Below are 13,182 nucleotides of genomic sequence, written 5' to 3' on the forward strand. Positions count from 1 at the left end.
GAATCATTAACCAAATAGTTGTATGTATGAGGTTACATAAAAATGTCTAATGGAAGTAATTTTTTTCTAGGGAATTTTCTCAGTGACGAATCCACATCCTGAAATTTTTCTGGTTGCAAGAATTGAAAAGGTGTTACAGGGAAACATTACACACTGTGCAGAACCTTACATCAAAAATTCAGATCCCATAAAGGTAAATTGTAAAGATCATTTATATACATTTCAGTTTAATGTGGAATGTACTTTTTACTGATATTTTAAATAACATTGTCAATCGCTCCTCTTGGGGGACGGAGGGGTGACCATAGTCTCTAAGCATGCTATATATTCTGAAAATATTGTATGCTATATGAGTATGTATACCAAAGCTTGAACATAGTGGGTTTTTCCCCCTTTCGTTTACGTTCAGTTAACAGGACAATCTGATTTCTGCTTGATTATCAGAATAAAAGCTAAAGGCTTTTAGGCAACATCTGCTAGTTGGCATGGCATCCTTGGCAATAGCCACTCTTTCCTTACTCACAGCCTTGCATACAGCCCTAGAATGTCAGAGCTGGGAGGATAAGACAATCCAGTCCTGTTGCTCCCAAATGCCAGTCCATACCCAGCTTTACTCCTGTCTGTGATAAAATGAGAAAAGAAAAACAGACAGTGAGCATTTCATGGAGCTAAACGTATTTAATTTGAAGGGCTGCCCTTTACTCTGAGATTTTTGCCTTTCCTCCTTTTTTAAAGGTTATGCCTATCTTTATTTCATGAAATGTTGGCATATTAAATGGTAGGGATTTTTCATTTTATTTTGTTGAATGTCCTTAAGTGGCAACATTAAAGTTGGCAACCTTATATCACCATCCAAATTTATGGATTATGAAATCCAACCATTTGCAAATCATTGATCTAATCGCATCCTCTTACTGTATAAATGAGAAATCTGAGGCCCAGGGAGGGAAAGGATTCGTGGTTCGGTTCATTAGTGGCATTCCAGCTACTGCTTATTTATAAAGTGTCAATCTGTTGTGTGTGGCATTTTGTTGTATATCCAAATAGTGTTTATTAAGTGGAAGATGCTGATGAGATGTGACTAATTTGTAGGGGAAAAATGTCTCAACAGTGTAGATAAAAGCCTCTAGCCTTCTGTATCCCTAGGGATAAGCATGCAGCCGGCACTTCGCAGCCTGTTTAGACTCTATAGGCAGTTATCTCTTTTGTCATCTGAGTGCCCGTGCAAACAGCAGTTCCTGCACACACTAATTGTGTTGACTCTTGGTCACTTGTTCCTTATCTTGAGGAGTAGAAAGGTCAACTGTATCCAGAACAAACTTCTCCCAAGAATCAGGAGCATCTACCTGCTGTGTGAAAGGAAATACACATTAAAACTGTTGAAGATTTTTCCAGTAGAAGTCTTTGGTGCAAAATGTACCCTCCATCTATTTTTATTTTTGTCTCTCTTCTCTTATTAATATAATGGCGAAGGCTCTGTTAATGACAAAATGCAAAACCTTTATGAAATACTTTAGTCTTAGAAAATGAGTAGCTGCTGTGTGTTGCTCTATTTTTGCTATTTCTATATTTTTTCTGGATTTTTGATATTTTGTATTGGTAACTTGGGGAAGTTATTTTTCTGGGAGGGTCATTGGCAGTTTGAACAAATATGAGCCTATCTTCTTATTTTTGACTTTAGACGGCCCAGAAGGTGCACAGGACAGCTAAGCAAGTGTGTAGCCGCCTTGGACAATACAGAATGCCCTTTGCTTGGGCTGCCAGGTTTGTACAAATACAATCCTAACCCTTTCGTTCACACTCATATGTGAAGTTGAGGGCTGTTGTCTTTACCAGCATTCGGCAGTCTCTGTCTGGCAGACCAGTTGTATCTTGGGACACTTGGGTTGGGATGTAAGAATTCCTTTCTCTTAGAATTTGCTCTGCATCAAAGACCCTCTCATATTTTCATATGTCTTGCTTTAGGGAAGTTTTCTTTGGCTCAGGCTACTGATTGACTGACACCACTTAAATTTTACTACATTTTAAAGCAGAGCTCATTTGCTAAAGTGGTGGAATTTTTTTCCAGAAAACCAGAAATTATAGTGAATTATGTACAGTATGCCCACTATTTCAGAGTTGGCTGGGTTTATGCTTTGAAAAACGATCATAGAATAATTCTAGAAAATGTACTAAAAATTCAAAGACAAATAATGCAGTCATTAAATGCAAGTGTGAATTAACTAATAGATTTTCTTACTTCCTGATGACAAATTCTGCCAACCCTTTGGGGGCAGCATATTTGGAAACATGTTATTTATACCTCATATCTGATGGTAGGTTACATTATTTTCTCCAGTTTGTAAGTCTACATGCAGTGATGATTTAAAAACATATTTCTTTTTTATGCCTCCCTTTGAAGTACAGGTTCACTTGCTTGTTTGTGGTACAACCTGTACAACTCACTGGAACTTCTGGGGAAAGGGCACCATGTTCTGAATAATTCAATCAATTATGTTCAGTGGGTACTGGGGAATAGCATAAGTGTAGGAGAGTCTAAGTTAATTAACTCTTTTTATCTGTCACTATTTATAATCATTTCTTTTTTGGGAAGGTCTTGAACTGTTTGTTGATAGATGAGAAGTCACCATTGCCCTTGTTTATCTGGTAAAAAAAAAATGATAGCCAAGGATAGGTGAATACTAAAGAGTAGCAGAGGTTGGTTTATGTGGGCATTATAGGAGGTGAAGTTTGGCTTGTAAGTATAACCATACTTGTAATGCCCCGGCCTGAAAAGTCAATTGCTGCTGCTATTATTGTTGATAGTTATTAACTGCTAACTCTGTCAAGGCACTGGTCTAAGTGCTCAGTGTACATTGTCTTAATGGGTGAGTGCTATTATCCCCATCTTGGAGGTGAGGAAACTGAGGCACAGAGGTAAAAAAGAAAGACAAAGACAGAAATCCTTGCCCAAGTTCACACAGCATGTGGCAGAGTAGGGATCAGAACTCAGAGCACCTGACTTCAGAGTGGACTCTAGACCACCATGGCATACTGCCCCTCTTTGGTCAGTAGCAGTAGCTGCTTGATGCTGTTTTGCCAGTAGAAAAATTGTAATAATTTTGAACTCTTCAAAGTTAGAAGCTTTCATCTTGGTTCTGATGAGGACTTATGCTATTTTTTGCCTTCTGAGTTGTTTTTGGTTGTCAGCTGTAGCAGGAACTCACTCAAAAAGCTTGGCTGGAGTGTTTAAAAGATGTATGATAAACCCCTGTTTACTGGAAATAAAGGAGGTATGCTTACAAGTAGGAACAATGGGGTTAATGCCTATAACCACATCTTCAGAGGCTCTGCCAGGGGGAATTATGTTTCTGACTAGAGCTACTTCCGTTGTGTTGGGTACCTGTATATTACTTTCCATTGTAGCAGTAAAATAGCTGCTTAAAAATGGAAGAAGAGGAGGGGGAGGGAATAATTCAAATTCATATGACAAACTCTATATATATAGTTGTCCCGTGGTATCCATGGGGGATTGACCCCAGGACTTTTTTCAGGTATCAAAATCTATGGATGCCCAAGTCCCTGATAAAAAAAAATGGTGTAGTATTTGCATATAACCTACGCACATCCTCCTGTATACTTTAGATCATCTGTAGATTATTTACAATACCTAATACAATGTAAATGCTATATAAGTAGTTGTTATACTTTATTGTTTAGGGAATAATGACAGGAAAAATCTGTACATGTTCAGTACAGATGCAATTCTTTTTTTCAAATATTTTTGATCCTTGGTTAGTTCAATCCATGGATGTAGAACCCATGGATACAGAGGGACAACTGTATGTTGTAATCTCTCTATATAAATGTTTCTTAAAGATCTAATTTAATTTTTATGAACTTTATGGAGATATTCTTTACCTTTGATAAAATGCACACATTTTAAATGTCCAGCTTGATGGATTTTCACAGATGTATACAGTCATGTAACTACCACCCCAACCAAGATAGAGAACATGTCTATACCCCCCGAAAGTTTCCTTACACCCCTGTCCAGTCAACAATCCCACCCCACCCCAGGAGAACACCAATCTATTACTATAGATGACTTTTATGTATTCTAGACCTTCATAAAAATGGAATTGTGCAGTGTGTACTTTCATGTTTGGGTTTTTGTGCTCAGTGTGTTTTTGAGGTTCATCGTATTGCCATGTGCATCAGTATTTCATTTTGAGTAGTTTTCCATTGTATGAATATACCACAATTTTTCTATCCATTCCCTTGTTGATGAATATCTGGGTTATTACTAATTTGGAGCTATAACAAATAAATCTGTGAACATTCATGTAGCATGTAGAAATATGCCTAGGAGTTGAAATGAAAGATCACAGAGTAACTTAATGAGAAACTGCCAAACTGTTTCCAAAGTGGTTTCGCCATTTTATATTCTCACCAATGCCAATTTTATCTTAATTTATCAATGCTTAAGAATTTTTTAAAAAACTGCTTCTGTTACTGTTTTAGACCCATTTTCAAAGATATTCAAGGCTCTCTGGATCTAGACGGGAGATTTTCTCCTTTGTATAAACAAGACAGTAGCAAGCTTTCAAATGAAGATATTCTCAAGTTACTCTCAGAATACAAGAAGTAAGTTGGTGGTGTTTCTGCAATAAATGAAAATAATAGGTGAATTTATCAATTTCTTAAAATGATTGTGAATCACGTATATAGGAAAAAGAGCATGCTTAAAATTTTAAGTTTGGATGTAGGGTAACCAGTGATTTTTAACTCTAAAATATTCTTATTTTGTACCTAGGCCAGAAAAGACAAAATTGCAGATTATTCCTGGGCAGCTTAACATCACAGTAGAATGTGTTCCTGTGGATTTATCAAGTAAGAACATATTGCAGATAAACCTTAAGGATTATGTTTGGATCTCAGGTTTTCATCTTTTCAATATTTTTATTGAGGTTTACATGGTATATTAGTTTCTTAGGGCTTCCATAACAAAGTATTACGAACTGGATGGCTTAAGACAACAGAAATTAATTCTTTTACAGTTCTGGATGCTAGAAGCCTAAAATCAAGGTGTTGGCAGGGCTATGCTTCCTCTGAATGCTCTAGGGAAGAATTATTCTTTGCCTCTTTCTAGCTACTAGTAGTTCCTGGCTATCCTTGGCATCTGTTGACATGTAGCTACATCATTCCAATGCCTCTGTCATCACATGGCCTTCTTATAAGGACACCAGTCATTGGATTTAGGGCCCTCTTTTATCCAGGATGACCTCATCTTACCTAATTACATCTGCAAAGACCCTGTTTCCAAATAAAGTCACATTGTAAGGTTCCAGATGGATGTGAATTTTGGGAGCAAGGGACACTTTTCAACCCCAGTGTACATGATGAATAGTTACAGATTAGGAAGTGAATTAAGTTGATTTTATCAGATGCTGTTACATGTATAATGTATGATGTTGTGAGTGTGCCCCACTCAGTTTCTGCTGCCTTTTGCCTTGCATAAGTGTCTACTTCTGTCATCAACTAAGATCAAAAAGGAGGAGGATTTATTTTCTTGTCTAAGGGCAAGAATCTAAGAACCCAGGAGAAAAGTGGACAGAAGACACAAAAGGCAATTTGCAGGAGATAAAATGAAGTAGCTGATAAATATTTGGAAAATATTCAATCTTAGTAATAATGCCACTAATGCAAATTAAAACAAGATACTTTTGCTTATCTGTCAAATTTACAAAAATGTTTAAAGTGAAACTATCTAATGCTGGCTAGGTTTTGGCTGGGCACCATCACCTATCATGAGTAGGGTACAGTTTGGCAATAGATATCCATAGATGTTCATAATTAAGGCATTCCAATTTTGAGATTCCATCTATCCATTTATTCACTAGATAAGTATCTATTGAATAAACATTGCATACCTACTATGCTTTAAACTTACGGAGTTTAGGGTCTAGAAGGAGTGACAGATAGCAAACGTGCAAAATATAAATGAGTAATTTTAGCTCATGATAGGGGTGAGCTGCTTCAAAAAGGCTTGCCAGGGAAGGCCTCTCTTAAGCTAAGGAATTGAAGAGACAGTATATTCCAGACTGGGGGCATCATGTATGTTGTTTACCTTGAGGTAGGACCAAGCTGGGTTTGTATGAGCAGAAAAGAAGCCAGTGTGGCTCTAGTGTAGTATGTGATGGGAACAGTGGAGATAGAGAGGAAGTAGGAAGGATCAGGTCGTGCAAGGAATTGTACAGACCATGGTAATGCCTGAAAAGATTGGATTGTATTTTAAGTGTGTGAGAAGTCACTAAGAATTTTAAGCAGGGGAGTGGTATCCAATTTACATTTTAAAACATCTAAGAATACAATGGATTATTCTTTCCTAAAGAAATAATTTGAAATATAGACATGAGTTTATGCACAAAGATATTCTTTGCAGTGTTGCTTATATTGGGGGAAAACCAGAAACAATACTGTCAGTGTGGTTAAGACAATCACACTACACTGATACCATGAAATTTTATTGCAGCCATTAAAACCGATGTTAATAGTGAGTTTACGGAATAAGACATCAGATAAAATGTCTAAAAATCAAGATAAAGTTCTATACATAGAGTAGGAGTTTTATATTACTATGTAAAACATGCATAGAAAAGAACACTAGAAGAAAATATGCCAAAATCTTAACAGGAGTTATCTCTGGATAGTAGAATGATCAATTGTTACTGTCTATCTTTACGCTATACCTTCAGATACTCTACTCTAAGTATGTATTGCTGTAATAGAAAAACAAATCCAACAAAAAAATAATCTGTCTCAGGTCCAACTCTCCCTGAGTCTTCCTTCTTTGTGGCTACCCCTCTGCAGTGAGGACCAACAGTCTTAGAGCCTCTTAAGTATAAGAATAATCTACTTCAGTAACATATGCTGCTAAACTTCTCTGAGGTTTAGTATTTTTCACATTGGGGAATATTGAATTTATTATTGGTAACACATCATAAGATCTGTGGTTTCAAAACGCTTCCATTATTTCTTAGGTGAAAATTTGCACCTGCACCAAGTTAACTTTTTAAAAGTGATTTGCCATGAGCTAATTGGAGGCATAAATTTACCGTTATTTCCCTGATACCAATAAAAATTTGCAGTGAAAGCTAAATTGCAGCCACAGGAGGGAAAATGAAATGGATTTCTTTGCAGAGTTTAAATTTGTCAAAATTATGATGTGTTATATTTGGCAAATCACTCGACATTGAGAATGAAATAGCAATCCATGTCTGATGTGAAGGGTTCCACTAAAATCAGCATCAGGCTACTCTATTTTGTCTTTTTGGGTTCTTAAAGTGGTTGTATGATTTTTTGTGAATTACTAAGAATTCTGTTTTTTAAATCACTCTTTGAGAACACAATCCACGTATATTTTTATAAATGTAAGAATGTATTAATGATTGTTAAATTGTATGATCTTTGTCTGTTTTTTCCCTACTATAGATTGTATTACTTCTTCATATGTGCCCTTGAAGCCTTTTGAAAAGAATTGTCAAAATATTACTGTGGAGGTTGAAGAGTTTGTTCCAGAAATGACAAAATATTGTTATCCATTTACTATTTACAAAAACCATCTGTATGTATATCCGTTGCAATTAAAATACGATAGCCAGAAAACATTTGCCAAGGTAAACAGTATGAACTATACATTTTTTGGAGTAGAAAATGTTATTTATAATCTTCTAATTGTGTGACTCATTTTGGACGATTAATCATTTTAGGCGAGGAACATTGCAGTCTGTGTGGAATTCCGGGATTCAGATGACAGTGACGCTATTGCTCTAAAGGTTTGTTCATGATACTGAAAAGCAAAGATGGAGATTTTGGTACTTGGTTGTCTCATGCTCTAAGTTTAATTTGTTTAAACATCAAAAAGAAAATGTACTATACCTGACAAATGTAATGTTTTCTTCTATTCTTACACATTAACTATAAGGGTTAGTTTTTTTTGTTTGTTTGTTTCTGTTTTTGAGACAGAGTATCACTCTGTTGCCCGGGCTAGAGTGAGTGCCGTGGCGTCAGCCTAGCTCACAGCAACCTCAAACTCCTGGGCTTAAGCGATCCTACTGCCTCAGCCTCCCGAGTAGCTGGGACTACAGGCATGCGCCACCATGCCCAGCTAATTTTTTCTGTATATTTTTAGTTGTCCAGCTAATTTCTATTTTTTTAGTAGAGACAGGGGTCTCACTCTTGCTCAGGCTGGTCTTGAACTCCTGACCTTGAGTGATCCACCCGCCTCGGCCTCCCAGAGTGCTAGGATTACAGGTGTGAGCCACCACGCCCGACCAAGGGTTAGTTTAAATAGTAATAAATAACAAAATAAGGTAAGAGCATGTATAGCTTTAAAAGTGGGTGAGCTTCATATATCAGGTTTGGCTTTTGCTCCACTTTGATTTTGCATTGCTTCTAATGCCCAATCACAAGGTCATTTTCTTATGACCTGATAGCTTATAATGGTAACCAACAGGGAACTATAAATTCCTTTCTCCTTGAAACTTGAACAGGCTTTGAGCTGACAGAAACACAGCATGTCTGCTTTGATCTGAGATATGACTTCTGCCCCATGACTGGCGAAATGGTGCCTCCAAACTTGGATTTGTGATCTACGAAAAGCAGAATCCCAGTCTTATCTGATACAGCAATCCATAAATACCTGTCCCATCACAGTGCCTTTCCATTTTTACTCTTTTCAGCTGGTTTTTGCTTTTTGCCCTTTAACGCATTGATCAGAGAGACCTGGAAGAAAAGTCACAGAACATCTAGGCATCATGACGTGTTTATCTGGTTCCTCACTTCTCTAGCTTGAGCCTAAATCAGACAGATGGATGGTTAGTCTTACACTCAAACCACCTAGGGAAAGAGGCTGGAATTCCCCTAAGTCATTGAATGTTTAACAGCCCCTACCTTTGAAAAGATATTTTTTTCCCTGCAGAGAAACTTAAATTAAAGATTAGCTGGCCCGAATTCAGTGTATTTTCTCTGGTTCTCCCTTTGGTGGAGATGAGAACAACTGTTCCTTTTCCTCCATGCAATATCCTTTTGTATACCCCAAGAGTCTTAGATTACCTCCCAGCAGTTCTTGCAAATTGCCTTCATAACCATATTTAAGAAGAGATGGATATTCATGCATTTGGAGCCTCAGTTTCATTTCTTAGCTGATCTGGAGGCAAGCTCTGAAGTAACAGAGTGAGGCAATTAGTATGTTGGCATGCTGACTCCATATTCATCCTTGAGCTTATTAGGCCCGTGGAAGTGAAAAACTCACACTAGAAATGAAATCAGATCTTTCCATGGAACCATAGAAAGCCTTACCATTTATTTTATTGGTATAACAGAAAGCCAGCGATTTTTTATAAAAGTGGCTCATAAAGTACCACATTTAAAAATGTGAGAGAACAGTAAGCTTGTCTGTAGCTTAATACACATTTAGTTTTAATTCCTTTAGGCTAGGAATGTGTCTGCTAACTTTTTTTTTTTTTAAATAAAACACAACTCTTCACCTTGCCTGCTGCACAATGAACATTCAACAAATGTTGCTGACTGGCTGAGGGGGCGTCTCTTATATTAAGAAACACAAGTAGCATGAGAGATGTAAGCTTTACGGGCCTGGTTTGAGAATGTTTTTCTTCCGGACGGTTAGAAGTGTATAGATTCTTATAGTTAACTAGTTTGGAATTACATTTCTTTGGTGGCCAGAAATTCAAAAGCATCCATACAGCCAAGTTAGACGTTGTCTGAGATGGTGTTGGAGTGACTGTGTAAATGATTTGGAACTTACAGGCTCATGGTGAGAGCCAGGTGGGCTTGGCTGTGGCCTTGTGGTCACAGATGCCTCTACCTGTATGTGGTTCCATAGCATCAGATTTAAAGACCTGCATTCAGAGTGGTGACTCTGTTTCCTTCTTTTGCAGTGTATTTACGGAAAACCTGCAGGATCTGTTTTTACCACAAATGCTTATGCTGTTGTCTCGCATCACAACCAAAATCCAGAGTTCTATGATGAGGTAAAAACATACCATTCTGACATTTATAAAATGCAGCAGTTGCTATTCTTTTTCTCTTTGAATCATTTCCATCTTTTTATCTGTACTTTCAATCCTTGAACGTTTTGTTCCATGAAAGTAGAAAATGTCACATCAAAAACAAAGGGCTGCAGCCTGTTCGGTGCCCTTTGATGACAGTGAAAGATATGCCCACAGATTTAAGGGGCTCTTTGACTTGAGATAACAATGTAGGAAACAAATACCAGAGTGGAGCTAGGATTCTAGCCCTCATAGCTTTGACGATGCTGGCTCGGTGACAATGAGTAAGTCACTTCCTCTGAGCCTCCATTTCCTCTGCTTCAAAATAAGAAATTCAGAAGAGATTTTCTGAAGGCCCTTCTAGCTCTTTCTCCTTGTGGTTTTATGTGGTAGGGTGCAGGCTCTCTGTAAGTGAAATACTTGAAGAGACACAGTCGCACAGCCGGGCCACCAGAATTGCACTGACCACCCTACATGCCTCGGTGCAAAGCAGATAAAGGGGAGTGGTGTGGTGTCCTGGTCTCTGTGCTTCCTCCTGAGGCTGCCTTTCTCACCCTGTCTCTGCCTCTCTTTCCTTCCTCCTCCTACTCTACCTCTTCATCTCTGTGCTTCCCAGCATTTCTCACAGTGTCTCTGTCACAACCTCTCCTGGTCTGTATGTATTTGGCATATCCAAATCTGTAGACTGCTTTTGATTCCTACGCATCTTCATGGAACCTGGATGGACACCCCAGGCCAGCACTCTGCTGTTCCTGCTTCTCAGTCCTCATGTCTCTATTCTTGGCTTGGTCTGAAACCATCCCCCGACCCCCCACTGTCATCATTTCCCCATGTCCACCTGCTGTTGTATGGAGGCCTTTTACCCCGGCTTTAGGCCTTGCTCATTTCTATCTCAATCCAATTCCCCTAGTTTCACGGGAGTAGGAGAGGGGGATAGTAGTGCCTTGCATTTTTGCCACCCAGGGAGGGAGTATGCCCATATTTATGTGCAGCAGAGCATTAGATACCCAGATGGTCTGGATGCTGTGAATAGGCATGTTCTGTAGTGAAATATACCTACAACAGACACTGGTTATAATACCAAAACCATGCCTTGTGTGAATGATAATTGGGCCAGATATCTATCACCAAGCTGTTTAATATATTTATCACTATAAACAACACTAGCCACTACAGAAAACTTGATCATGTAGTAAGTAACCCATATTATTTTTAGGATACCTGAGATGAATATGCTTTTCAATCATTCACTATATATTGACCAAGAGAGACAGAGAGAGTTATTTGTGTGTGTACCTACGTGGGTACAGGCATATGCATTCAATCTGTAATCTGTAATTTGTCTCTTGGATACTTCCAGGAGGCATTACAAACATTCATTTTTGAGTTCTGATTAGAAAATTACTTGAGATGCTCTATCAGAAGTATTAATTTTAACTAAATTCATGTGTATGGGTGATAATTTTCATCTCTTTTCAAGAGTAAGTTATGTTTTTCATGAGAAATTTATATTAACTGTGATTTGTGGATACCGTAATACCATCATGACTTTTAAAAAAAAATTTATTGATACATAATTGTACATATTCATGGAGTACATGTTATATTTTGATACAAGCATATACCATATAATGATCAAATCAGGGTAATAGGGACATGATTCACCTGAAACATTTATCATTGCTTTATGTTGGGAGCATTTGAAAACTTCTAGCTATTCTGAAATATAATAAATTATTGTTAACTATAGTTGCCCTGTTGCACTATTGAACACTAGAACTTTTTCCTTCTATTTGACAGTATTACCCCTTCACTAACACCTCTTCATTACCCCTTCCCACCACCCTTACCAATCTGTACTAGCCACCATTCTGTTCACTACCTCCATGAGATCAATTTTTTTTTTTAGGTTCCATATATGAGTGTGAAAATGCAATATTTGTCTTTCTGTGCCTGGTTTATTTCACTTAAAATAATGTCCTCCAGATCCATCCATGTTTCTGCAAATGACAAAATTTCCTTCTTTTTCATGGCTAAATAATATTCCATTGTGTACATACACCACATCTTTTTTATCCATTCGTCCCTTGATAAACACTTAAGCTGATTCCACATTTTAGCCATTGTGAATAATGCTGCAATAAACACAGAAGTGTAAATATTTTCTGGTTACATTTTATGTCTTTGCCTCACCCAAATGAGGTTTAGAGGCATGCCCTTCCCCTCTACAATGCTCACCGTGTCTGTGACCATTAATTGTGAGTTTATTCCCCCAACCCCCTAATCTCTGGAGAAATTACTACCGTGTGAGCACCATAGTGTTGATCAGTTAGTACCAATTTGACGGCGAGTATATGTGTAGACTATTCCTCCAATCTTGTGATACCTCACTGCGGATAACGGGCTCAAGCTCAATCCAGGAAAATATAAGTGGTGCTAGATCACTGTCGTTTCTTACAATTGAGTAATATTCCATTATATACATATACCAAATTTTAGTAATCCACTCATGAATTGACGGGCATTGGGGTTGTTTCCACATCCTTGCAATAGTGAATTGTGCTGCCATAAACATTCGGGTGCAGATGTCTTTATTATAGAATGTCTTTTGCTCTTTTGGGTGGATGCCTAATAGTGCTATTGCTAGATCGAATGGTATTTCTATTTTTAGCTCTTTGGGGTATCTCCAGATTCTTTTCCACAGAGGTTACACCAATTTGCAGTCCCACCAGCAGTGTAAGAGTGTTCCCGACTCTCCACATCCTCACCAGCATTTGTTGTTTGGGGATTTTTTTTGAGATTGAGGCCAATCTCACTGGGGTTAGGTGATATCTCATTATGGTTTTGATTTGCATTTCTCTAATGATTAGAGATGTTGAGACTTTCTGCACATTTATTTGTAAAGGCTTGATTTTTCTTCATGAAAAAGAGAGCAACAACTTAAAAAAAGGTAGCCTTTCAAATTCAGTGCACATTTTAAATGAAATGCGTTCGTTGACTCAGATCAAATTACAAAGTATCCCTGGGCTGTGAGGATGTGGTTTTGATCTACTATTTTAGAAAATCCTGCTGCAAAGTTGAGTCCAGGAGAATCCATTGGACTCTTGAGCAAAAGTAATAAATCAGCCCT

At 37.8% G+C, this 13,182-nt stretch overlaps 1 protein-coding gene across 7 annotated transcripts in view; it reads left to right on the plus strand.

Annotated features, from left to right (window-relative positions):
• The window catches only part of DOCK11 (dedicator of cytokinesis 11), a 172,576-nt gene that overhangs the window by 70,397 nt on the left and 88,997 nt on the right, over window positions 1–13,182 (plus strand). For all 7 annotated transcript variants that reach the window (XM_045538712.1, XM_045538711.1, XM_045538715.1 and 4 more), the window contains 7 exons: window positions 71–193; window positions 1,682–1,764; window positions 4,504–4,626; window positions 4,796–4,872; window positions 7,474–7,658; window positions 7,752–7,817; window positions 9,942–10,034. In XM_045538712.1, coding sequence (XP_045394668.1) covers window positions 71–193; window positions 1,682–1,764; window positions 4,504–4,626; window positions 4,796–4,872; window positions 7,474–7,658; window positions 7,752–7,817; window positions 9,942–10,034 — 750 coding nt within the window. The remainder of the gene's footprint in view (window positions 1–70; window positions 194–1,681; window positions 1,765–4,503; window positions 4,627–4,795; window positions 4,873–7,473; window positions 7,659–7,751; window positions 7,818–9,941; window positions 10,035–13,182) is intronic.

This window comes from Lemur catta, chromosome X, assembly GCF_020740605.2.
Source record: "Lemur catta isolate mLemCat1 chromosome X, mLemCat1.pri, whole genome shotgun sequence".
Lineage (NCBI taxonomy): Eukaryota > Metazoa > Chordata > Mammalia > Primates > Lemuridae > Lemur > Lemur catta.